General features: G+C 36.2%; 1 protein-coding gene across 1 annotated transcript in view; it reads right to left on the bottom strand.

Annotated features, from left to right (window-relative positions):
• Positions 1-25,718, bottom strand: part of LOC145675827 (regulation of nuclear pre-mRNA domain-containing protein 1B) — a 105,060-nt gene that overhangs the window by 57,136 nt on the left and 22,206 nt on the right. Inside the window, exons 2-3 of the mRNA XM_081746563.1 lie at positions 5,209-5,448; positions 3,136-3,389 (exon numbers count right to left, since the gene is read on the bottom strand). Coding sequence (XP_081602689.1) covers positions 3,136-3,389; positions 5,209-5,448 — 494 coding nt within the window. The remainder of the gene's footprint in view (positions 1-3,135; positions 3,390-5,208; positions 5,449-25,718) is intronic.

The following is a 25,718-nucleotide window of genomic DNA, read 5'->3' as shown; positions in this document are numbered from 1 at the left end:
GTCTCTAGCTATAAATATAATCTGTGGTGCAATAAAGCTTGTAAGCAACGATGGTCAGCTGAGTCATTCACTATTAAGTGGCATGTTGTACTGTCAAAAAGATAAGCATCATACGTAAAGTGTTGGTGAATTCCTCATCCAGAACTACACAAAAAATTTGGATAACTTTTCCTGTTTACCTGATTTATTCTATTTTTAAAATATTTTTTCGCGTTATCTCAGTTCGAAAAATCTTGAAAGGACAGCTAACATTCTTTATTTTAACAAGTCAGAAGTAACTGTCTAATACTCCGAAAATCAATTCGTTGTTTTGGAATTTCATGTTCGTTTAAAGCGTTTCACGACACCAAGCGACGTGAACATATAATTTAACGTGGTATCCGACTACTAGAAATCGTATCCTGTCTCCCCTTAATAAAACGTGGTAACCCTTATCATTTAGCCATAAAGGTGTTCCCGCAGTGATACTATCATCGACTCACGATTAGTTTCGCAAGGGGACTATTTCGATGACAATTGTAGCCCCTCAGAGGACAGAAAAACTCTTGTATTTACAGTTTGCAGAGCGTGTTTCAAAGTAAGAAAATAAAATTAAATCAATTCTTTAGTTTGATTCATTAGGCTAAAGGAGACAGAAACTAGAAATGTGTCTCCTTAGCAAGGCATCAGATAAAATCAAGTTGCGGTAATTAGGAAACGAGACAGATTTTCTTTTTCTTTCTGCAAAGTAAGTTTTGACACAGAAGGTTGTCATAGTGATGAATCTTACGTGTGAATCACGAATCACGTGCAGAAATATACAGTTAGGCGGGTGGCCAGTGTGGTGCATGACATGGATAAGTATAGACTAATGTTGTGATACCTCGTCACCGTTACAATAGATCAAACAGTCTATGAAGTTTTGTACGCACTCAGAGCCGTAGCTCGAGATTTCGGCGCCCTCTACACTCACATTACCAAACTTTTCTTTATTCTTTTCTTTTCTTTCTCTTTTGTTTTACATATAACAGAAGTAGTTTTTGTTCTTGTGCTACGCTGAATTTTTATCAAGCTGCTTGGAAAGACCATTGCAACATTAAAAGTGATCATTATGTATACTTCTAAAAATAAGAGCTGCTTTCAAGAGTCTTATTTTGGACTTTTTGTTAAACTTGGCAAAACTACATTTGGTTGTATACAACTCCAACTGGAGAATAGTTATGGAAATTTACAACTATTTATACATATCGATAAGATATTAAATTTCAATACATTTCAATGAAACTATGTGCCTTTAAAATGTTCGAAATGGGTGACAGCATTAATTTCCAGTAATAATTGAAAATTTTTCGTAATTTTATTCTTATGTGACCATACAAATAGCATTTTAATTTCGATCCTTTTACAGTATAAAAAACATTTTTGAAATATAACGGAGATTCAGAAGGAGCCTTCTTTGCGAATTTCTCAATACTGATCGATGGAGGTGAAGAATATGTTTAATGTTTGCATTTAAAACTTTTTTTTTTTTTTGCTGTAACATATGTTTGAAATTATAATAATTACTGAATTTCTTAATGAATGAAAGTTCTGAATTTAAGGTTACTCATTATTAATTAACATATTAAATACACTAACTCACATATACATATAGTACATACAATGTGTGTATAGGTTTTGTATATACGTAGATAAATAAAAACTATCACTAAACTAGATATGTATGCACAAAAAATATCCTTGCGATACAATTAGTTGATGGAGAAATGATCTCAATACATTCCTTCAAATTGGAAGCATTTCATATGTCAATAGAATAAAAGGAATCACTGGTAGTACTCAGTCTTTGAAAAAAGACGAAATTCGTTGGGTTAAGTTCTGACCCCTTAAGCCCATATTCTACAACTGCTTCAAGTTCGAAAATGTTATTATTTCCCTTGTTTACCTTCATTTTCAACATTACCGCGCTAACAGCAGTTCGCGCGTGTCTCTTAACTCCTTTCATTTTCATAGTTCCATTCTCACCATCGTGATTAGTCCGATTGGGTAGAAAAGTTGGATTAACAAAGTAACCTCATCACCATCAAAACGTCGAACACATATTTCAGACTTTGACCGTTTCTGATTTTGAATACGCACTTGCATACACTATAAGTCATTACTCGGCACCTTGTCATTAGCAAATCATATATAATAATTTTCTTTAAGTACTAAGTAAAAATTTGTTGTGATTTATTGAAACGTTTGGAATGCAAACGGAGCGAGCAAGAAAATTTTTAACAAATTATTTTTTTTACAACCCGACAACAATATTGATTTAATAAGGCACTAATACGTTTTAGGGGCTGCGCGATGTTTACTCATTTCCAGCACATTTTCCTTCTTTCGTTCGGCGCCCAGGACGACCGCCCCGCTCGCTTCCCAATCCCTTACCTACGGCTCTGTACGCACTTACAGAAAACTCCAAAGGAAACATTTGAGATATTGACAATGGCTTATGGGGATAATTTCCTTTATCGCTGCCGTACTTTTGAATGGCAAATAGGTTCAGCGCTGACAGACAGTCTTCGGAAGATAATGAGCGTCCAGGTCTAAGGAGGTCTGTCGGATCAATTGAAATGATTGACAAAGTTTGGGATATTATTTTCAATTACCAAAGGGCAAGTTTTAGAGTAATCACACCTTGTGGGGATGAATCAGATAATTGTTCGCCAAATAATAACGGAGGAGCAAAAACTGGACAGAGTGAATAAAAAAAAAATCTTTGAGTTTTACGTCCCACGCATATGCCGGTTAGGCTAAAGGAGACGGTGATTATGAGAAATGAATGAAATGGTGGAATGAAGGAAGTGGGAGAAAACGCGAGATCCCCGAGAAAACCCACGAGCACGGTGTTTGTCCACCACAAAGTCCACACGGCGCGAGCTGGGATCGAACCAGGGACCCCAAGCACCGGAGGTGAACGCTCTACCACTGAACCACCGCGCCCCCTAGAGTGAATCAATGTTCGGCTCAAGAAAGTATGTGCTACCACAACCCGCATACTAGCTAGCCAGGCTGTTCCCCCTATGATTATTTTCTTTTCCCTAAATTAAAGCACCATTGTGTGTACATACACTATTATTAAACTCATTCAACTGAAAGTAAATGCCTTACCAATAAAGCTTTGATAAGTTCCTCAGGTTCTGGAGGATCTCCTGCTGGCGTACGTGGTGAAAGCGTAACATGCAGTTCCTTTGTTCCATCGACCTCCACCTCCACTTCATTCTCAGACTTTTTCCTTACTCTTTCTTTCACTTTAATCTCTCTCTCTTTCACTTTATTGTCCCTTTCTTTCACTTTATTGTTCTCTTCTTCTATTCTTTCGACTTTGATCTTTTTCTTCGGTGGCTCCTCTTTCGTAACGCCATCTGTAACCAAACAATATATAATAGTGTGAGTGTGTTATCGTTAAGAGAAGAAAAACAATAGATAACAGTGTGAATGTGTCATCGTTAAGAGACGAAAAATAATAGATAACACTGTGAGTGTGTCTTCGTTACGAGAAGAAAAACAATAGATAACATGTGAGTGTGTCATCGTTAAGAGAAGAAAAACAATAGATAACAGTGTATGTTTTTACATAATCTTAAAATGATTACTGTGGATGGCAAACGAAACAAACATGGTAACCAAGCTCGGGAATCGAACTTGGAATCCGTTCAGCACCCGTGCATTGACAGCTTCGCTAATGTCAACCTGAATGCATAAAAAGCCATCTGTACATAAATGCTGTTTTCCTGAAAAATTGTGATGCGATTCAAACAAAACGAAATTCTGTTCCAACCTCACCACAAACAACCGCAATAAACCACTCTATTAGAAGTTATAGATTAAGTAATTATAGATAAAACCTACTATGTACGCAACATGTATCGAGGAAAAACCCTGAATCAAATACACACACATGGTCTAATTTACTATACTTGTGTTATTCATATTCTTAGCTTTCTACATACTTACACAAAGGTTTAAAATAATAATAATAACAGAAGAATTGAACATGACACAGAACGCAGGTCTCTGCGTTATACCGCCATCTTGTAGAATGATCTCACTTTCTTCGTGCTTCCCTGACGAAGTCCCGCCCATGGGTCTAGAACCCAGGCGAAAAATGAAGTCGCAAACCCCTCATAACATACGAATTTTCATTCATTTCGTCTGCAGCTGCACACGCACTCTCATTGCCTGGCGCATTATCACGACGTATAAGAGAGGAATGTGAGAGTACGTTATCAGAATAGTTCCCACGGGTAAGGTTGAAACATGAACGAAGAGTGTACTTTAACGTAAAATGAAAGAAAACGCAGAAATGAAATGAAATGCACTTCTTTAAGTCCAATGCTTAAAATAAAATGAATATCCTCAATATTAGTTCATAATAAAGATAATTATAATCTGCATTAACAAAATAAAAACTAAATTATTACTTGTAACCAACGAATTACGCATGAAATTTACCCTTAAGTACGATGTGATCTACTGATTGATGTATATACATGGACAACATTATAGATAAACAAAAATTAAAGTTTAAGAAATAGTCATAATTTTGAGCTATCTCATTAACCATATTGTGCATTATTGGCTTACCATTATATACTGAGAACAGTCTTATATATTTAGAACAGAAAAAAATGTAGCACATAAGTAATTTGCTGAAATCGTACACCGGGTTAAATGTAGAGCTTTTGGAAATTAAGTTAAAAAAAACATGACTACAATACTTGCTTCTTATGAGAAATCAAAAAGGCCACAAATGCAACATTACTATATGAAAGCAGAATCCATGCACTATATCACTATACTAAGGAGGAGGGGGAATTGTCCGCCTCCTTCCATCCGGCTACACCACTGCTGTACAGATACATACTTAAAAAAAAAAAAAAAAAAAAAAAAAAAAAAAAAAAAAAAAAATGCTCCTTCTTCTGTACGAGTGGTAGGGCTATCACCTAACGAAACAAATATCCTAAATAGTGGAAGCATATAAATGTTCTTCTTTGTTACCGTTTATAGGAGAGATTACAGATTACTTTTATTTTCTTTTATGAGATGATCCTATTTAATTCCTCTACACTTAAAAATTATTTACCTCTTCTACATTATTATTATTATTATTTTTATTGATTATAGTTTCATTGTCATCATTTAACATTATAATTCAAGATGTTCAGCGAATGTATTACTCACCTATAGCTCTCTTTAAATCCTTAATTAACTTTGAGTCATATACGCCTCTTTCATCCCAAACTTGTAAAAGTCGATTTAATCCTTTCTTCGTTTTATCATCTACTTGCACAGATCCCATATGTTCAAAGGCCTTTTTTAGAATTCCACCGAATTCTTTTCCAAATTCTGGTCCTTTCTTTTTACTGTTTTGTATTACGTCATTGGCTAAATACATGAAAGTTAATTTGCGATGTTCTTTAGCTGAAACAAATAAAAACAATAAAATTAATTCACAAAAATATAGACTGACACTTAAGATTGTATAAAATGGATATTTTTAAATAAACATATACTCAATATAAAGAATGTCATACCTTCCTTAGTACAATTTTGATCTTTAACTGTTTATTCAAAAGTATCACAGATACGTAACTGAAAGAAAATAATTTTAAAGGATATATAATTTTTGCATACTTTCCCCGTTTCATGGAAGTTGCTATTTTGCATAATGAATTTGCCTAAAGTTACATCTTAATGACTTTTCTCAGCTAAATCACCTTCCAAAATGAGCTATTTATATTCTGTTTAGACAAATTTCATGGCTCTACGTTCAGTATTTCAAAGAAAATTTATGATAATTGAAAGCATTTTATTAACCTTTTATGCACGGCTACCAGTCTTTCTTCAGAGATTAAAAAGGCCATTTTAGCATATGATTGAGTACAAAATTACTAACTTGACAAATTAAACACAAATGAGATTTATAAACCACATCCATTCTCAGTAGAACGATCAGCTGTTGACCTCAACAGAACGTGTTAATATGTCACGCCCGTCTCCTCTTACCTAACATTCAGAGTGAGATTTTTCAAAACTCAGTCGTACCTACAGTTTACAGTATATAAAAGACACTTGTACAATATTTAATATTCCGAGGAAAAGAACATGTTTAATCTTTCAGATGCTGAGTTTAAAAAATCGTACCTTAACCGCAGTCTATGGTCTGAGGAGGAAATGTGAACAGATTTTCAGTTTTTAGCGCCCAATTCTTTCGGAGATCTACGAAGGTTGAAAAGAAAAGCGAAAGCCACCTTCGTAGTGGTCACATTTCGTAACTCCATCTTATCCTCAGCTTAGGGTTCATAGAGAACATTTATACTGAATTTCACGTTTGTACGTCCAACAGTTTCGGAAATAGGGCGAAACAAGTTCTAAGTTCCATTTTCCCAAGAAGGCTCGCGTTTCATAAATTTTCTTCTCAGCTTAGGGTTCAAGAAGAACATGTATGCAAAATTTCAAGTTCCTATCAGTAGTTTCCGAGATCTGGTGGACGGCGAAATTTGTTGGTAAGTTTCCAGTTTCTCCTTAAGGTCCGCACTTTGCAAAACCAATATTATTTACAGTTTAGAACTCAACATGAAACATGAAGCTTCTAGACCATACGATTTCGGAGGGTTGTGAGAGTGAATCAGTACTAGAGTGCGTAAGAAGTGCGAGTCCACAGGTCAACTCCATCATGACTTAAGATACGAAAAATTGAAAAGGAAGAAATAAGGTGTAATAGGGAGAAAAGTTGTTAGAAATAGATGATTTTCAATCAAAAATGGTGGATATTTTCCGAACACACCAGCCGTCTGGGCTGCGCACTCGTAAAGTGCCCCATATTAAATAAAAAAGCAGCGTTGAAAGTGTAGCAGGCTGTTTCCTTGAGTCCTTATCATACCAACAATACAGAACTGCTGGAAAACGGATTGGGATGTTTTCTTGATGTCCTAATTGGATAATATATGAAGAATTTATATTGCTGTGAAAAGTTGTCGAAATCGATATAAAATAATATATGTTTAATACACTTTCTTGATATATTTTCTGGAGACTATAGATTATGCAATCCCATTATTTATTCAGACATACTTTTTGAAATTTAAACCTACATCCAGTGTTCAAAACTTTTCTTTCTACTGATGATACAGTTTTGTGAATGACCCCTCACAGTAAATGCACTACGTGTTAGCAGAAATCTTTAACTCCAAACCGTTTAAATAAAATAAAAATAAATAAATAAAAATCAGGGTCAGACTTTACATCGTCGTAACCTTACAGACTGAACTTGTAGTTTGACTTAACACCATTCGTGACCCCTTTGGTGTATCGATATGGAACAAACGGTATTATTCGGTTTCTCATGAGGCTTCGAATACCAACCAATTTGATGTAACTTTGCATTCTAACTTTTCCGTTGACCCTAGCCATCCGGCCTCCGGTGGTCATTTATTAATAATAAGCATTTCAGTGGGCTTCAACAGTACATACACTACTCCTTAGCAGAAATTTCCAACTACAAACCATTTCTGAAAATATAGCCCGTACTAAGACTTTGTATATATAATTAGTCTAACGTCCCTGAGGCGAATATTCGGATCCAAGAGGGACGGGAATGGAAAAAGGCGGAAACTACATAACGAAGAACTCTATAATTCATACAGTTTCCCAAACACTTTTATGGTTATGAAGTCTAGGAGGCTCAGGTGGGGAGCTCATGTAGCCAGAATGAAAGAAAGCAGAAACGCTTTCAAAATTTTAACTGGAAATCCAATCAGGAAACGATCATTAGGAAGATCTAGATGCGGATGGGAGGACAATATTAAGATGGATCTCGTAGAAATAGGAATACTAAGTAGAAACTAGATCCAGTTGGTCAAGGACAGAAGTCAATGGTGAGCTTTTGTGAACGCAGCATTGAACCTTCGGATTCGATAGGCCATAAAGTTAGTTTAACGTTCCACATTTATGCACAAGGCTAAGGGAGACTGTGATGATGAGCTGAATGATAGTGGTGTAATAACGGGATGGAAAGAACCTGGAAAACTCCGAGAGAACCCAAGCACGTTGTTTGTCTACTTAGAGGGAGCTGGGATCGAACCAAGGACCTTACGCGACAGAGGTAAGCGCTCTACCAGTGAGCCACAACGACCATTAATAAAGTAATATGAAACATAAAGTGTTTTCCTTTAGAAGTATTGTATATTTTCCAGCGAATTCTCATGTATAATGAACTTTTTCAGTTATAAGACAAAGTTAGAAAGTTTTAGTGCTTTAGCAGGAGTTGTGGAAGAAAGAATATTAAAAATGTAAACCCAGCAACTCATTTCAAGTTTCTGTTGTCCAAATGAAATGTTCCAATTTTACGTCCCACGTTATGCCGTGTAGACTAAAGGAGGCGGTGATGATAAGAAATGAATGAAATGGCGGAATGAAAAAAACGGAAGAAAACGGGAGAACTCTTTGAAAACCCACGAACACGATGTTTGTCCACCAAAAAGCCCACTTAGTGCGAGCTAGGGTTGAACAAGGAACCCCACGCACCAGTGATGAACGATCTACCACGGAGCCACCGTTGCCCGTTCTGCTGTCCAAATACAGGAGTCAGGAAGTAAGGCATTGAAATTAAAGCATATAATAAACTTCAACATACATACTGTAAGATAGTTTAATTGTCATATTATTTTATTTATAGAAATTGCCCTCTTCCCTTCTTTAAAAGCAAATTTTTGAAAACCAGCAATTCGTCGCAAGCGCCGAGGTCTATTATCGAAGAAAGTGTTACTATAGGTGGGCGATAAAAGGCTACATACGACAACTAATACCCTTGAAATCCTTGGCAAATAGGATTTCGATATGCTGGAACACCAAGGATACAATACAATGTCACCCCTTCTGACTTTTATTTATTTTGATTATTTAAAGAAGCTTTACGAAGCCATGGAAGTAAAACAGCTAGTGCATAAGGTGTCGTCCCACTTGCGACATTCCTATTAGCGACAGGAACTGTTAACTGTCCTATGAGCGACCGATTCGATCTGTTAACTGCTCTATGAGTCACCGATTCGTTCATACTAAGATAATGGAAGAAGACAAGGTTCTCTCTTCTTTAACTTGTTTCATGCTAATGCGATTTAGAACCTAACAAAATGTACTATGAAAAATTTCGCTCTACTTGAATTGAATACGTGAGACTACTCTCATTACACTAACAATATTTTCTACGTTTTTCCTAAATATTTTTGAATTACTTTCTATGAATAGAATGATTATATCAAGGGGAAAACTAACTAAATATTTAGAGTAGCTCCTCCTTTGTCTATGATTCTAATATAATAAAAATTTCATGTTAAAATGATATGGAGCATAAGTTTAGATTGAATATGTTATGGCACAAGAAAGAAATCATAAAGAGGTAGGGGCGCCCGAAGAAAATTTTCTAGGGAGGGGCATCTTCATGGTTGCTGTATCATGTCTGGTATATCTGGTATTTAATATACGTGGTTTGCTATATTACGTATACATTTTAGTGAGCCAGGGGAGTGATCCCTGCCTTCCCATCGGGCGCCCATGGAAAGAGGGTATTCACCACTTGATGATATCAAAGAAATCTAAAAAAATGTATTCGAAGAAATTATTACACAAGTTACAAATCTCTCGCAGGACTTAACAGTTCGTCTAGTTATAAGGGATTACTCGTATTTCAGATTGCTATACGACAAGCTTTTATGTATAAGTCAAAACAAGGAAGGAAGGCAAATTAAGCAATTAGTTTAGGTGTTTGTAGCTTACAATAGGGAGGAAGGTAGTTTAAAGAGTTTGTTTACCTTTTGGATTGTTTAAAGTGAACTGTATTGTAATTGGTGAGATTGGTTGAGAATAGCCAATCAGATGTAAAGGATGTCAAAAGCTGTGTTTTATCATTGACTTTTTTTAAATTTTATTCAGTGTCTTTTGAAGTCTAAAAAGTAGATAGTTAGCGAAACTGTTACATGTATAAGTTTTCCAAAATAGAATATATTACTGTGCTTAGTGAGTAATTAGATTTGAATCAAATTAAGTACAGAAAACAGAGCTTTTGAAGAAAGGGGATATTGCAACTGGATTTTCAATAATTACATAAGAATATACTTTTCATGGAAATGTCCCTGTTTTCTCGCTAAGTTATTTGATATGTTTTATGTCAAATCTAACTCAAAATTAAAATAAGTTTTATTTGCACTCACTGTAGAGGGAAAATATATTTTATGAACTGTATTACTGGCACGTACATTTTTCGTAGCAAGGTTGTTAGGGCGCTAATAACGCCAGAGGCAAACATATTTCACGAGAGGGAATCATATCATCTTCCATCATCTCAATTTAAATGAATCGGTCGCTAATAGGACTGTCGCTTCTGGGACTAATTCGTGCATAAATGGCTGCATAATCATCCTAAAAACCTACTTCTTCAATGAAGTTAGTTCATAAACCACTGGAACTAGTGTCTAAAAGCAAGGAAACAATATAGAAAAATTATATTCTTGTCCAATCCTTTCTGATATTGCAGTGCATTACAAAACAAGGGAGTGGATCATTTTATACTTACAATCGTAAATGGTGCGAAAAATAACATTACCAAAATTCGGAGAGTGATATTTTATACCCAATTATAAAAAAACTAAGTGTAAGTGGAAATACGCATCTGTTTAGAATATAAGACGTTGTAAATACGAAAGATCAGTCGCAACGAATTATGAAGAGAAACATATTGAAATAACTCACAAAAACAGAAAGGAATTACATTTGATCAGAAGTGGCAATTGTCATTGTAAAACTAAAGTATTGATGCGATAACGGACTGGACATGTTGCAAAAAAGGCACCTGTAGTGAAAAGTAATCCTCAATTAATAAAAAGAACACGAAAATTCTACAAAATGTTTTCATACAAAGTTATTTAGTTTGACGTAATGCCATCACGAAACACTGAGAGCAACTGGAAGACAATTCTCCAAGAAAGATATTTGTGAAAGGGAAATTAAGAGACCATTGTCCAACAATGGCTTATACATAGGTATTTGATAATAATAATAATAATAATAATAATAATAATAATAATAATAATAATAATAATAATAATAAAAAGGGAGACAAGAAACATTTTCTTGTTTTAGGCCCCACCTCTGAAAACCAGAAGCTACATTAACACAATTTCAATTCACGTTAATAAACATTAAAAAGGCTGTCCAACCCCACTGAAACCTCAAAATGCTCTTTATTAGTCCACTAAACTAAACCTTAGGCTTACAAGAAACACTTGGTAAAGGTAACACCGACATAATAGCACTAGCAACTTGCCTAAAACCGGAAATCTGCCTGACAACTTTTGTTAAAGGCGCTCAACTTCTCGTCCAAAGCTCTTTGAACTCACACTATTCGTGAAGAATACCTTCATTTATTTTTTTCAAGTTTTAAGGTAGAACTTATAAACTGATTCTTATAATGCTGCGCCAATTTTCTTTTCTCCAAAATTGTAGAGTCTCTTCCTTATTGGCTAAGTGCAAGTAACAATTACCCTGGTGCACACTTCAATGCGATCTTCATTCTTGAGAAACCTTTCCTTTAAGTATTTTACCCTATGCAGTATCAAACTCCTTTTCCAGTTTGAACAAGAAAAACTGGTACTATTATTCAACCCCTGTAGTTCCACCTTCAAGGAATGTATGGTCCAAAACCAGTTGCACACGAGCACTAGAGGAGTCAACAAGTACTGTCAAAGTTGTTACTGTATGCTTGACATGAAGCTGCACAATGTTCAACAAATCTTTTCTCACTTTAAACCATTCAAGCACACAAAAATCTGAACTAATGGGAGGTAAAAATTGAGAATGAACCAGTGGCGTTTTCTCGGTGTTACCGCGTTTACCGGCGGTAAACAAATAATCGGAGCAAAATTTATTGTTTTAATTTTGGCTCACTCCAAGTACAAGAAAAATGACTCGTGGCTTTAACTATATATCTTCACTGGTCTTCAGTACGAGATTGAAACACTAGCACAATCTAGCGGATACAAGAATCTATTGAGTTTACCACAGGGAAGAGAGAGCAACCAACATCTACTTGTTAACATACATGTGAATAAGCAGCATGGAAAGCACCACCCACACACATGGGGCTGCAACTGAGAACGGCGGCAAAGTTAACCGTTGAAACTTGCGAGAAACTAAGGCTTATGCTACAATCCTTGCCGGGGCAGGACAGGGGGGTGGGGAAGCGGTTTTAGTAATTATCACATCATCTTATGAACACATTTGTACTCACCAGCAGACGAGAAATCTGATTCTTTCCTCCAAACGAAGTAAATAATTTAATTATGTGAGTATTTAACCCATTTTATTGTATTAATTAAAATTTGCTTCCGGTAATACTTATTTTGATAGCTGCAAAATATACAATTACAATGTAAAAAAATAAAACAAAGAAATAAAAAATCCTAAGACAACCAAATCGTTTTTCATATGACAACTTACTCGTGTTTTGTTTCTATACTACTTTGGGTTCCTTCTTGGATATTGGCTTACTCCAAAATAGAACAGGTGGAGACGGAAGGGTCAAGGTGCAAACGAAGAAAAAACAAAACAAACAAACAAACAAACGAACAAACAAACAAAAAAAAAATACAGTACAGTAGAGTAGAATTTGCGATTGTAAGCATCAGTTTTGTTTGTGCGGTAGAGTAGTGAGCGTTTTTTTGTTTTTACTGTGGTTTGATTTTGGTATTATTGTATAGAAGCAATAATGTTAAATTTAAGTAGGCTTGTTTGTCCTGAAAAAAAATGTGTATCTTCGAAGTGCATCATAGATTATGATTGTGATCAACGACAACCTTAGTAGAGCATTCTAAAAACAATCAAGATTACTGTCAATTCACACAAGGACATAAAAGGCTCAACTCTTTAGCTCTGATATCCACTGAAAAACAAATACGGTGTGAAATGAGACAAAATGTGTACTTCGAATTTTATGATGGTGTTGTTCCGAACTTCCGTGTTGAATTCTTGGCGGGAGCTAATGTGGCTCGGATCCCGCATAAGCTGTACGTTCACGACTAATATAGCCTCGCTCCTGAAAGGGACGCTAAACTCAAAATCGAATTAAATCAAATCATACGAACTTTATGAAATAGACCAGGAGATTGGAGTTTGTGTTCAAATAATTACAAGTGATTACAAGAAAGTAAAAGGAAACAGAATTCCTTGTTTATGTTAAGTTATTGAACTATTTTATTGCGTCTACCAGTAAATAAATATTATTTAATTTTATTGATTTACTTTTGTGTTTAATGCACAACGATTATGTACCGAGGATAAAGGTGAAGCTGATGATAAACTGATGGAATGAAGAAAGTGAAAGGAAAAGGGAAAACCCTGAAAAAATTACACCTAGTGCTGGTCCAGCAGAAAGCTCACTTGGCGCACGGGAAAGAACCAGGAACCCTAACCAGAGGAGAACGCTCTACCACTGAGCCATCGTGGTCCTTTATCTATCTATGACCGGGCAAACATAAACTAAGTTAATAATTAGCATATACAGTTATTGTGTAAGTATACAGTTAACATATTATCCTATACAACCTGCGGTAAACCTGAATAAATTTGCAGTATACGCAACTGGAATGGACCTGTGAACAACGAACCAACGAACGAGAGAGAGAGAGAGAGAGAGAAAGGGAGGGAGAGAGAGAGAGAAAGGGAGAGAGAGAGAGAGAGAAAGAGAGGAAGGAAGGAAGGAAGGAAGGAAGGAAGGAAGGAAGGAAGGAAGGAAGGAAGGAAGGAAGGAAGGAAGGAAGGAAGGAAGGAAGGAAGGAAGGAAGGAAGGAAGGAAGGAAGGAAGGAAGGAAGGAAGGAAGGAAGGAAGGAAGGAAGGAAGGAAGGAAGGAAGGAAGGAAGGAAGGAAGGAAGGAAGGAAGGAAGGAAGGAAGGAAGGAAGGAAGGAAGGAAGGAAGGAAGGAAGGAAGGAAGGAAGGAAGGAAGGAAGGAAGGAAGGAAGGAAGGAAGGAAGGAAGGAAGGAAGGAAGGAAGGAAGGAAGGAAGGAAGGAAGGAAGGAAGGAAGGAAGGAAGGAAGGAAGGAAGGAAGGAAGGAAGGAAGGAAGGAAGGAAGGAAGGAAGGAAGGAAGGAAGGAAGGAAGGAAGGAAGGAAGGAAGGAAGGAAGGAAGGAAGGAAGGAAGGAAGGAAGGAAGGAAGGAAGGAAGGAAGGAAGGAAGGAAGGAAGGAAGGAAGGAAGGAAGGAAGGAAGGAAGGAAGGAAGGAAGGAAGGAAGGAAGGAAGGAAGGAAGGAAGGAAGGAAGGAAGGAAGGAAGGAAGGAAGGAAGGAAGGAAGGAAGGAAGGAAGGAAGGAAGGAAGGAAGGAAGGAAGGAAGGAAGGAAGGAAGGAAGGAAGGAAGGAAGGAAGGAAGGAAGGAAGGAAGGAAGGAAGGAAGGAAGGAAGGAAGGAAGGAAGGAAGGAAGGAAGGAAGGAAGGAAGGAAGGAAGGAAGGAAGGAAGGAAGGAAGGAAGGAAGGAAGGAAGGAAGGAAGGAAGGAAGGAAGGAAGGAAGGAAGGAAGGAAAAGAAAAACGCCTGGGATATAAGGAAGCTATCTGGGCATTACCGGGATCTATCGCCTTAAGCCTGTTATGTATATGGATGTCCCTCGGTGACCACCTCCAGGAAAGATGGGACGGACAGTAGCGGCCTGGGACCTATATGTCAGATACCATTCTGGCATTTGTCTAATGTGAATGAGAAAAAACTTTGCTCAGGATGGCTAGCCTGGAAAAGCTGTTACACTTTTTCGAACGAGGATCCCTCCAGGAATCGAACCCGGGGCTACTAGCACACAGGTGAAAACACTAGCGAGTACGTCACGCGGGACAAAACCAAATTCAAGAGCTAAATCATTAAAATATACGAATTCTCGATAAGGAACTCGTGGTAATACGCATGATCGTGATTTTACATGTGCGAAACACTACAAATGTTATTTATGAAGAATCTTTTGTCCACTTAAAGCATTCGGCCAAATGTATTCCTGCGCATCACCAACTTACTCCTGATCATCTTAGGAACAATGGGTGCAAAAATACGTAGGACAAGTGATTTAGTACTCCAAAACAGCATGCAGGAATTATTTCACTGGATGCTTAAATAAAAACCATAATAGGACAGGTTAAGCATGATGTATTTCCGCCACTACCTGATGTTAATTTGTTTTCTGTGAGTTCCATAGTCGTGAGATACATATGGAGCTTATAATGTGCTGACATACATTTTGAAAGAGGAAAATTTAAAGAGCAAATACATAAAGGATAAGTAAGAAGGAAAACATATTTACATGAAAATAAAGTGAAATATACATCGGCTTATGTTTTCTTTAATTAGCAGACGCATACTTTGGAATCGAAAATATAAGTTTTAGATTCCTGCAGTTAAGTTGAGAGCGGAAGTAACGAAATCACTTAACTCATCCATGAAAATACGCATTCTATTTTATCGTTAAGTATTCATGAAAGTGCCATTGTTAAAACTGTAAAATATTGTAATCATGTTTGGTATATGGTTGTTCTCGAAAATTTAAAAGTGGAATTAAGTGTTCTTTTGTTATACAGGGTTAGTATAAATGATTCATTCGTTTTGAAAAGGCTATATTTTTCAAAAGTATTACACATACACACATGAAAGATATATGAAAAGAACCACAAACTCACCAAGTTTGTATTGTGTATTCCAGGTGGCAGCACAAGTCTATTATCCTTCCGATTGGGTATGGCAGTGAGGCAGTACGAGGTTAGTACATGTCGAAAATGGAGGGAAAACAAGAAAAAGAAGACGTCGTCTGGACGTGCGTCGTGTCACCAAAGAGGATCTAGCTACAAACTTGGTGAGTACTGCCACACTGCCACACACGATCGGAAAGATAATGGACTCGTGCTGCCACCTGGAATGCACAATACAAACTTGGTGAGTTTGTGGTTCTTTTCATATATATCTTTCAAGTGTGTACGTTTTTGAAAACATAGCTCTTTCGAAATGACTGAATCATTTATGCTAACCCTGTAGTATGTTAATGTTACCTACCGTCTCCCTTGGGTACTGGCTCCTGGAATAGTCTCTAAAGAAACAGTTGATAACAACTTGGTTCAGAGTTCACGTCCTGTTCAAGCGGCAAAAAATCGCAAAATACGAAATAAGTGATACGAAAAGGGTAGCCTCAGTGGTTCGAAACTCAAGGTTGGACTGTATTTTACTATTGCACACACGTATGCATATTATATACGACTGGCAAGCTAATGATTCCATAAGTATTCGCACACACACATAAATAAAAAAGAAAAAAAAAACCTTAAACGAATTTCTATTTACTGAATGTATGCATCAGTAAAAGAAAGGATACTGATAATACACAAATTCCTACTTGACAAACACGAATGCTTGAGCGAACAACAATACACACACACTTCAGAAATATGAAACAGTACGAAAAAAAAGTATGTGCATAGCAAATGAAAGCCCTTATGGTTATTCCTTTTATTACATGCACTAAAACACTGTTTATGTCGAAGTTGGTCTTTCACTGTAAAACAGGGGGAGTAGGTATGGTAGTTGGGAAAACCACCAATTTTCAGTGAGGACATGTCGTATCAAGAACGACGTACTTTATAAAATTATACAGTATATATTTTGTTTACTTTCTCTGTTGAGGCTGTGGTTATAATCGCACCAAAAATTTAATACTTAATCGGTCACTGTAAACCAGAACATAAGTTCGTTCGTTCGTTCGAAGGAGGCTTTTAATACCAAGTACGAACTCCTTGCTTCTGCCAACGCCCGGGGAGATTCCGACACAATGTCTTTGGTTGGCAGTGTCTTTTAGAATTTGCTATGGAAAATTCACAAGTTTCATATTTATAATTAATGTAAATATAGTTATGGTATATTGTGTAGTTCTGGGAACACGTTTTTTAGTCCCGTGAGAAACGGAGAACTCAGGATTGAGATTAAATAAGTGATGTAGACCAGTTTTACGAATTCAGTCTATAACTAATGGATATCTCACATGTTAGTTCAATATAAAACAGTTTAATAAAAAAGAATACAGATTGGCAATTCTGTCTGCAATTCTCACAGATTACAAGCACAGTTCCCACTGTAGTTGAGATAATAAAGCGTCGGTGTGTCAGCCTTGCACCTGGTCTGCAATGTAACAATTTCGTATCTGAAAAGGTTTCCAAGCGTTGATAATCATTTATTTATAAGTACACACAAAATAGTCTTAATAGCCAAAATCATGAGTTGCTAACTTCAAACAAGAAAAGACAAAAAAAAAGTTTGCCGTTTCGAAGCACTTTGCTAATGAGATAAACATTTAGTTCAATAAAGAGTGGTTTCTTTGTATTATTGACGGCGCCAGTCTGTTTAGAGAACACCCGTATGTAGAGAAGAGTAATTTCTCACCTGCTCTAAAGCGTTCAAAGCAAAGCAAGAAAATAACTGTTTCGTTCACTTGAATAAAATATTAATTTTGCACGACGATTTGAAGTCGGCGAAAATATACAGTTTGTTCAATAAGTGAGTTATGGCCGACCCGACGGTCATATTAACCATATTTAAATCAAGAAATAACAGAAATAAAACAAACAGTGAAGAAACAACTATGTAAAAAATTAAATTGAAGCAAAGCATCCTTCAAAAAGTTCGAAAAACTACGCTACAAGGTAGATATCACATGTGTAGATATATAGTTCTTAAAGATTTGGTAATACAAGATTCCTACTGACCTGGAGAAATTTATTTCCCTGACCTTCGGCAGGAAATTCCCTGACTTTCATAACAGATGTCGGATGACGCTGACATATAAATAAGGGATAAATAACTGTGAATATTTATATATGAGAACATTTATTCTATAGAGACAAATGATAATCAAATGCTCATACGTACATTCCACTTACCACTTATAAAAATCTGAGCAACGTTTCATACTTGATCATTAATGATTGGCTAAGCTGAAATTGGTGTACAGTTAATGTTAGAAAAATATATTTTATAAAATTTCTCTGACTTTCAGCTGACCTGCACCATTTTCCCTGAGTTCCCTGACCTGCGCCATTTTCCCGGAGTTTTCCCTGACTCCCCTGACCAATAGAAACCCTGAAATATCAGAACATTTATTTTGGTTTCAAGGAGTTACAGGTAAGTTACCCATACCATTTTTTGTTACACAGTAGAAGCTATAAGATGTGACTGAAATACTAGTGTCAGTTTTTTATGTAAGTAAACTGCTGACGAAAGTAGGTTTCTCGTTGAAACTTTTGGTGCTAAAAAAATTTGGACAGATTCCCGAGTTTAATTTAATAGTAACAGTGAAATATATGTTATAAATGTAAGCGGAATTATTTCAAACTAGCGGAGTGTTTATTAATACACCGATACAAGAGTTTATCATCGCATAAAGAGTAAAATATGCAATGTTATGTAGAGTACTAATTGGGAGTGAAACACATTAAAGAGAAAATTATGTCATTTATTTGTATAATTAAGAAAATAAATGATTTTACGTACCTTTGTAATGTTACTTATCTTTATCCGAACATTTCACTCACTTTTTTCTTTAAGCTTCTTTGAAACATATACGAAACTCGAAGGATCAAGATCTTGCAGCTTTAGGAATGTCTAAATATTTGGCTGCCTCTAAGCACATTATAAACAAGGTACAGTTGTTCCATAAGACATCTTGAAAGTAGAAAACTCTACGTACGAATTTTACTTTATTAGGACTACGGGCCGGAATTAAATTTCGACCAAGGACCTCTAAATAAAAGTGGGAATTAAATTATTAACGTAAGAAGCACCACAAACTTCGTTTAATAATATGTACTAATATAAAAAGTTCACAAAAATTTTTCATACCACTACGGAAGATTATTTAAAGCATTTTTTCATAAGTACAAAGGGTGTTCAACAAGTTTTGCACAGTGGTCTCTAATTTTTTTATTTGTTGCAGGATGAACATTAAATTTTTTGTAAACATATTTGGAACATTGAACTATAACTTGGTATATAAAAGTATTTTCTTTTATTTACAGGTGAGCCATAATGGACCGTGAAGTAGATGTCAGGTTGCGACAACGGTCGGTGATAGAGTTCCTCTTCAAGACCGGCGATGACTCTGCCACATCGATTCACAGGAAGTTGCTCCTGTTTATGGGGAGGACACACTGGATCGCAGCAGTATCCAGCGGTGGTTGCAGAGGTTTAAAGAAGGTGATTTCTCTCTACTGGACAATCCACGATGCGGTAGATCAAGGACGGTAGTGAGTGATGTGAATAAGGAGACCATTAATCAAATCATCCAAAATGACAGATGTGTGACGACACGACAGCTTGCTGAAATGACTGGCTTGTCATTGGGTAGTGTGGTATCAGTTGTACAGTCACTACTGTACAGAAAAATCTGTGCACGTTGGGAGCCTAGATTACTGACAAGAGAAATGAAAAAGATGAGAAAGAATGTGTGCGACGGTTTCATGACGACCTATACTGAAGAACGGAAACAGTGTTTTGACGGCGTCATTACCCAGAATGAAACATGGTTGTTTTTGTCCGAACCTGAGAGCAAAACACGTCTGAAGGCCCACCTGCGCGGTAAAACATTTGATAGTGAGAAAGACCTTATTTTCTGTGTCAAGCGATGGTGTAAAAGTAAATTCCCAGAATTTTACCAAAGTGCATTTACATCATAGAAAGAACGCTGGACCAGATGCGTCACAGCTGATGGAGGCTACATTGAGTAGGCTCAGTGTATAGCTAAATATTCCAAGTATGTTCACAAAAAATTTCATTCTCCTCCTGCAACAAATAAAAAAAATTGAGACCACTATGCAAAACTTTTTGAACACCCTTTGTATAAGAATTAAATGAATAACCCACTCGGATTAGCTAATATGAATTACAATGATGAGAGTAAGAAACAGTTACTTTCCTTAATACATCTGCAAATGCATGTTTATAATTGATTTATGAAGTTCGTAAAAGCTTTGTAGTGAACTTTGACAACTTGTCTCTAATGAAATACATGGAAGGAAGTGATCAAATAACCAACACGTGGATTCCTACTCGATTTAATATTTGTAAGGTAATATCCACCGGTGAAAATCACAGAAGAAAAACTGAGTGAAATATTACAATAAAAATAGTAAAACAACAAAGGGAACGTACAATTATTGATTTTCTTTATTATGTGTAATTTGCGTAAATATACAAAATTTCACCCATTTGTGGTCTACCAACAATTTATGCTTACCGCCTCAGCATATATTGTAATTATTGTTAGCAACAATTCCTTTCTTCCTATAAAACCCTAATACACATTTAAGGACAAAAAAAGACACTCGTTTTCATCGGTCCAATCCTATTTTACGGGGAAGGTATACATGGAAGCAGCCTGTAAGCAAACAGATGAGAGAGAAAACGCTAAACATAAGCATTTAACCTAGAATACTACAGGAAGATTTCTGATGCTTATAACTAAAGTCTAATGGTACTAATGGTAAACTGCCATAAACTGCAATTATTAGGAAGAACGCTATCTAACAATTTAGGAACAATTTGTTGCCATTTTCTCTTCCACTGTTCTTTATCCACGCATGAATGACAGTGTATCAATGATTTGGCTCGCTCTTATCTGACCAAGCGATCACAGTGTCTGATAATAACTGCACTCTATTGCCGTCAGAATATGGCAAGTAGGGAGGGGGATACTAGTACGTATTCAGTTCTAGGAATTTCGAATGACAAAAACAAACGAAGACGCTTTTGTTTTAAAGAAATAGCCAGGTATGGGCAGTTGTAAATCGCTGGCGTGCGTGGCACACAGCTACTGTTGGTGTGCACTTCAGTGTTTCAAGAAACCGAAAGTAGGCCTTTTAAAGAAAGAAAAGATGGAAAAAAATTGTGAGTTTGAGTGTAGTGTGTTTTGAACAGATGGTTCTATACTGTTTTGCAAATTATGTGAAACTGTGGTTTCCGCTGAGAAGTATTATTTTGTCACACACCACATAAGCAATGCAAAACACAAATCTGCAAGGACACGCAAAATGAGCTGGTGAAAGGGTTCAGAATCTTCCTGGAACACTCACGAATTCCGCTCCGCGTAGTAATAGCTTTGCAAAGGACTTGTGTAAGCTCTAATTAACGCAGATTTTTCTTTACGAAAGTTACAATAAAAGTTTCCTTTTGGAACTTTCTTGAGAAATACACAAAACAAAAAGTTATGAGTGAATCGTCTTTAAGAAAGATTTATGTTGACAGCATGTACAACAAAACCATTTGAAAGGGGGAAAGGACACACAACTTTGATTGTAACAAAAGTTTTGGAAAAAGTAAATGGCACGATAACTGCACAGCATTTTACAAATCACAAAGTATTCTGAAACCAGAATGCATAAAACGCGATAGGGTTCTTTTTGTCACACACGAAGCTGCATACATGAAAAACACAGCAAAAGTCCTTAAGGTTATATTTCCAAGTATGCTGCATGTCACCTAGCACACGCACTACATAACACTGCAGAGGAAGTATGTTCTCATTTACCCGACGTTGATCTTCTCATATCAAATATGAAAATGTTATTTTTAAAAACTCCCTTGCGAATCAGTGTATATCGTGAATTAGCTCCTGAATTTCTGCACTCACCACAGCCCGTCTTAATGAGATGAGTTACGTGGATTACAGATGTTCTTTAATTATACTAAGAACTCTGAATTCTTTAAAAGAATCACTGATACTTTTTATGAGGATAATGCGTTTTCAATTACGACTGCTCAAAGTCTGCTTAAGAAGAATTCCTTAAAAAAGTACCTAGCTTTTAATGCAACATATTTTTCAAAGTTAAAAGACGCTATTACTAAGTTTGCAAAAGAGAACAGAATTCATCTAGTTCTATGAAAATCTTCAAAGATGCTGTCAATGATCTGAGTGTCAAGGGTGCACAAATTGGGCAAGAGTGATTGTGTTGTAAGTGCTAATCAGATTTGGAAAAATTAAAGAACACTGCTACTTTCATGGAAGGTGATGCTGATCTAACAGCTGACAATAGCATGAATCATTTCCAAATTAATTGTTTCCAGTATGTCCCAGTAACATCTGTATATGAAAATAAACTGGTAGTGCAGCGTAAAACTTCATTTTGGCACTTCGCGCGCTTTGAATGTTCCTAAACTGCTAATAGAAATGTATGTGAATAAAGGGTGATAGTGTTTTTGCGTTTATCATTTTGTTTCATTGTTACTACTGAAGAATGATGAATGGATTGTTAGATGTCGTCCGTTAGCTGCGCAATTTGCAAGTTTTCAGAAATCTTAAATTATAAATACCAACTGCTAAATGAAACATTTTATTTCTTAGGATCTGTATTATTTATTCGTGTAGTAAACCAATTTTAGGTTATTATAGTTTTACAATATTTTTACAATATTTTAATACCTATTTCTTCCCGTAAAAGCCTTTGTTTGTTTAATCTTGTCATTTTAGGGTTGTTATTTCGCAATTTTGTCAGCCATTTTGGGCTTTTTGTCATTAATTTCAGACTCCACTTATTACTACACGTACGTTGTATCGACTACCACACCCGCAAATTATTGCTCTATATTCAACCTAGCTTACGTTTTATTCGCAACATGTTTATTTTAAGTTGACGTAGAAAACACAAAGTAAGTTTACATACGGATTTATTAATACTGCCAGGAAATACTTTTATGTACAATCTATCTCATGTATTTTTACAAGAAATTGGCAGTGCACATTGTCGTGGTGCATGAATATTTGCTGCCACTCTTTTCTCGAACCAACACACTTGCTTTTCGTTAAACTCAACTAGAAGCGCTAGAAGCCACACCACAATGTTTACCCGATGACGTTTTACTGTCAACTGACTGGTAGACGCACTGCTTGCGGCTCAGCCTCGTACGCATTACAGAAGGTGGGGGAGAATGGAAATAGTTGTCGACGTAGAAATAGTCTTCTAGGGTTCAAACGGGAGAAGAAGAGACAAAGACAAACATTCATAAATAAAGGAGTTGAGTTTTACTTCAACGCCCCGTTCAGCAGCGAGGCTACATGAGACGTGGACCTACTGATTAACGTGGAATCCGAACCACATGAGCTCCCACCGGGAATCGAACCCGAGTCATAAATAAAGGAACACCATACCAAGTACAAGAGCAGACAGAAGCGAAATGATCTAGCGGAGAGAATGAGACAAGTCAGTAAGGAGATGATCACAAAAGGAGAGGAGCGGGTCTGCAGATACACATATGCACTGACTTACATGTATGCATTGTGCACATCCTCTCCTTTCCTGCTCTGATCCTATGGGACCCCCTCCCTTCCTCTTTTCTGCTTCTCTGGTTACTGGTTGGAGGTGTCCTGCTCCGTTGCCTGACACATTCTGCCTGTATTCCTACCTGACCTTCTCTATCTAAATATATGCGCAGTTCCCGGATTATTGCGAAAGAACGTTTACTTATGAGTGATGTTTCATTGTTTGTTGCTTCACTAATTCTACAAGAAATGTGGACTTGACAATACGTTGAATACCTTGTATGTTTTGTTTGACATTGAGTTTATAGTTTTACCGTGCTTCTGTACTGGTTTTGATTTAAGAGTTGTGATTGGTTCGTGACATAATGGTGTATGACTTGTGCATCTTTCCTCTATTAGGCACTCACATACGCATCATTTGACATTATGAAGTTCTTTTTCTTTTCTCGTTTTCAGCATTTATTTAGAATATCGTATTTTGAGTTTTTATGAATTTATTGTTTTATTTTTAAGATAGTCATGTAGATGTGAGTTATTTGAATATTGATAGCAATGTTTTGATTGTATTCTTGGGATGAAATATGTGAAAACGAAAACAGGAATAATTACATTATGCCATGTTTCAACCTTGTGTGTTAGTTTTCAATCAGCGACTCTTTTTTCTTCTTTATTTTATTTTATTTACTTATTTATTTTGTGATTTTCTTTCAGAAATACAATTAACTTTATGCTGTTTCCCTATTCATATGGCTATTTAAGCTTTGAATAATTTAAAGACTACGCCAACGACAGAAGTTAGCCGGAAATATTTACAAACTTCGTACGTCTTTCATTTTCATCCTTATGTGAAGCAATTTTGGTATTTGACCAGAGTTAATACTGTCTTAGATACGTGTTCTTTTCGTAATATAGCGTATTATCAAATTAACCTTACGGAAATATGAAAAAGTACGATGTGTATAGAGTTAGTAAAATTTCTTGTCCCATCTTGGTTTAGGGTCCGCAAGTAGGGGCAATTTATAGTTTGGTATGTTAAACATCTATACAGTAACGATTATGTAAGTACGTCTCGCTTATCGAGAATTGCATTTGTTTCTGTTTTCCTTCCTTATTCTCTACTTTTACGAAGTTTTTAACCCGCTGTAGCACGCGAAGCGGAGTCACACTCCACGGATACACGAAATTTTAGTTTTCTTAGAACTGTTAAAGAAGTTTGTGCTGTAAAATGTACATGGTGAATTGTCAGAAACATTGCAAAGAAAATATTAAACAATTTAATATCGCTTCAAAAGAAAATACACATTAAAATAGGATAAATAAATATTGCGGAGTGAGACTGTGCGCGTGCTTTGATGTTACAATTGACCACGCGTGCTATGGAGGGTTAATATGCTACTTATCTGTTCTTTCCATGTTGTTTCTCGATGCAGTTACGAAGAAGAGACCTTATCAATGTACAAAACAGCTCTCCCAAGGGAGAGAAAAGTTTTAAAATTTCCATGTTGCCCACCAACCTATGGTTGAGGTGAGAAAGAAGACGAAGACTTCTCTGTTTGTTTATTAGAAAAATACTGCAAGTTAAATTTCACTGTCTTTCATATTGACTAGATCTCTAAAGTATTACTTCAATAGATGGTAGAGTAGTTTATTGCGGTGGTATTTGCCACAGAAGAGTTAGGAACCATTCCTTCCATAATACAATTAAAAAAGGTTATTTCGTGGAATCATTAAGAGCGTAAAAGAGATAACCAGGCTTTATTAATTAATATATGTATATAATGATGTAACAGGGTACCTACGTCCCATGAAGTTTCAATGAAATTTTCCTAAGGATATTGGGCGCAACTGATTTTGGTCTCCTATGTTTGTTTGCCAAAAACGTAGCAGATCGATATGACTCTACTTGTCGCCTGCTTCTTGGAAACCAGTTTATTGTTCAGTTGGATACACGTATGACCCATTCAGTAGACAGATACACATTGACTGTTCGTTCAGTTGGTTGGATGTTGGGCTTTTTTGTGTTAGGCCAACAAATTAATGTATGGATTATGCTTATAGCCTATTTGAAGTAAAATAAGCAATTTTGTACTTTAGAGAATATTTTCCGTGAATAGTATGCTCGTCGACTTGGCGACACCGAGGGACATTATCACTCATGCGTTTGACGGGTTTAAGGTCATAGGTGCTGATACTAATCGTAACATATGCAAATACATTATTAAAACTATTAGTATTTCTTACCTTTGATGTAAAACAGAAGTTTCTTCAACTAAAATTTGGTTTTCCAACAATAACAGTTTAGTTCAGTCATTTGTTGCTACTCTTCGAATATGCATCTGTAGAAGCAACACCAGCAATAGCGTAAAAATT

The sequence above is a fragment of the Thermobia domestica genome, chromosome 18 (genome assembly GCF_964235325.1).
Source record: "Thermobia domestica chromosome 18, izTheDome1.hap1.1, whole genome shotgun sequence".
Lineage (NCBI taxonomy): Eukaryota > Metazoa > Arthropoda > Insecta > Zygentoma > Lepismatidae > Thermobia > Thermobia domestica.
Note: the sequence above shows the minus strand (reverse complement) of the source record. Positions and strands in the feature narration are given on the sequence as shown.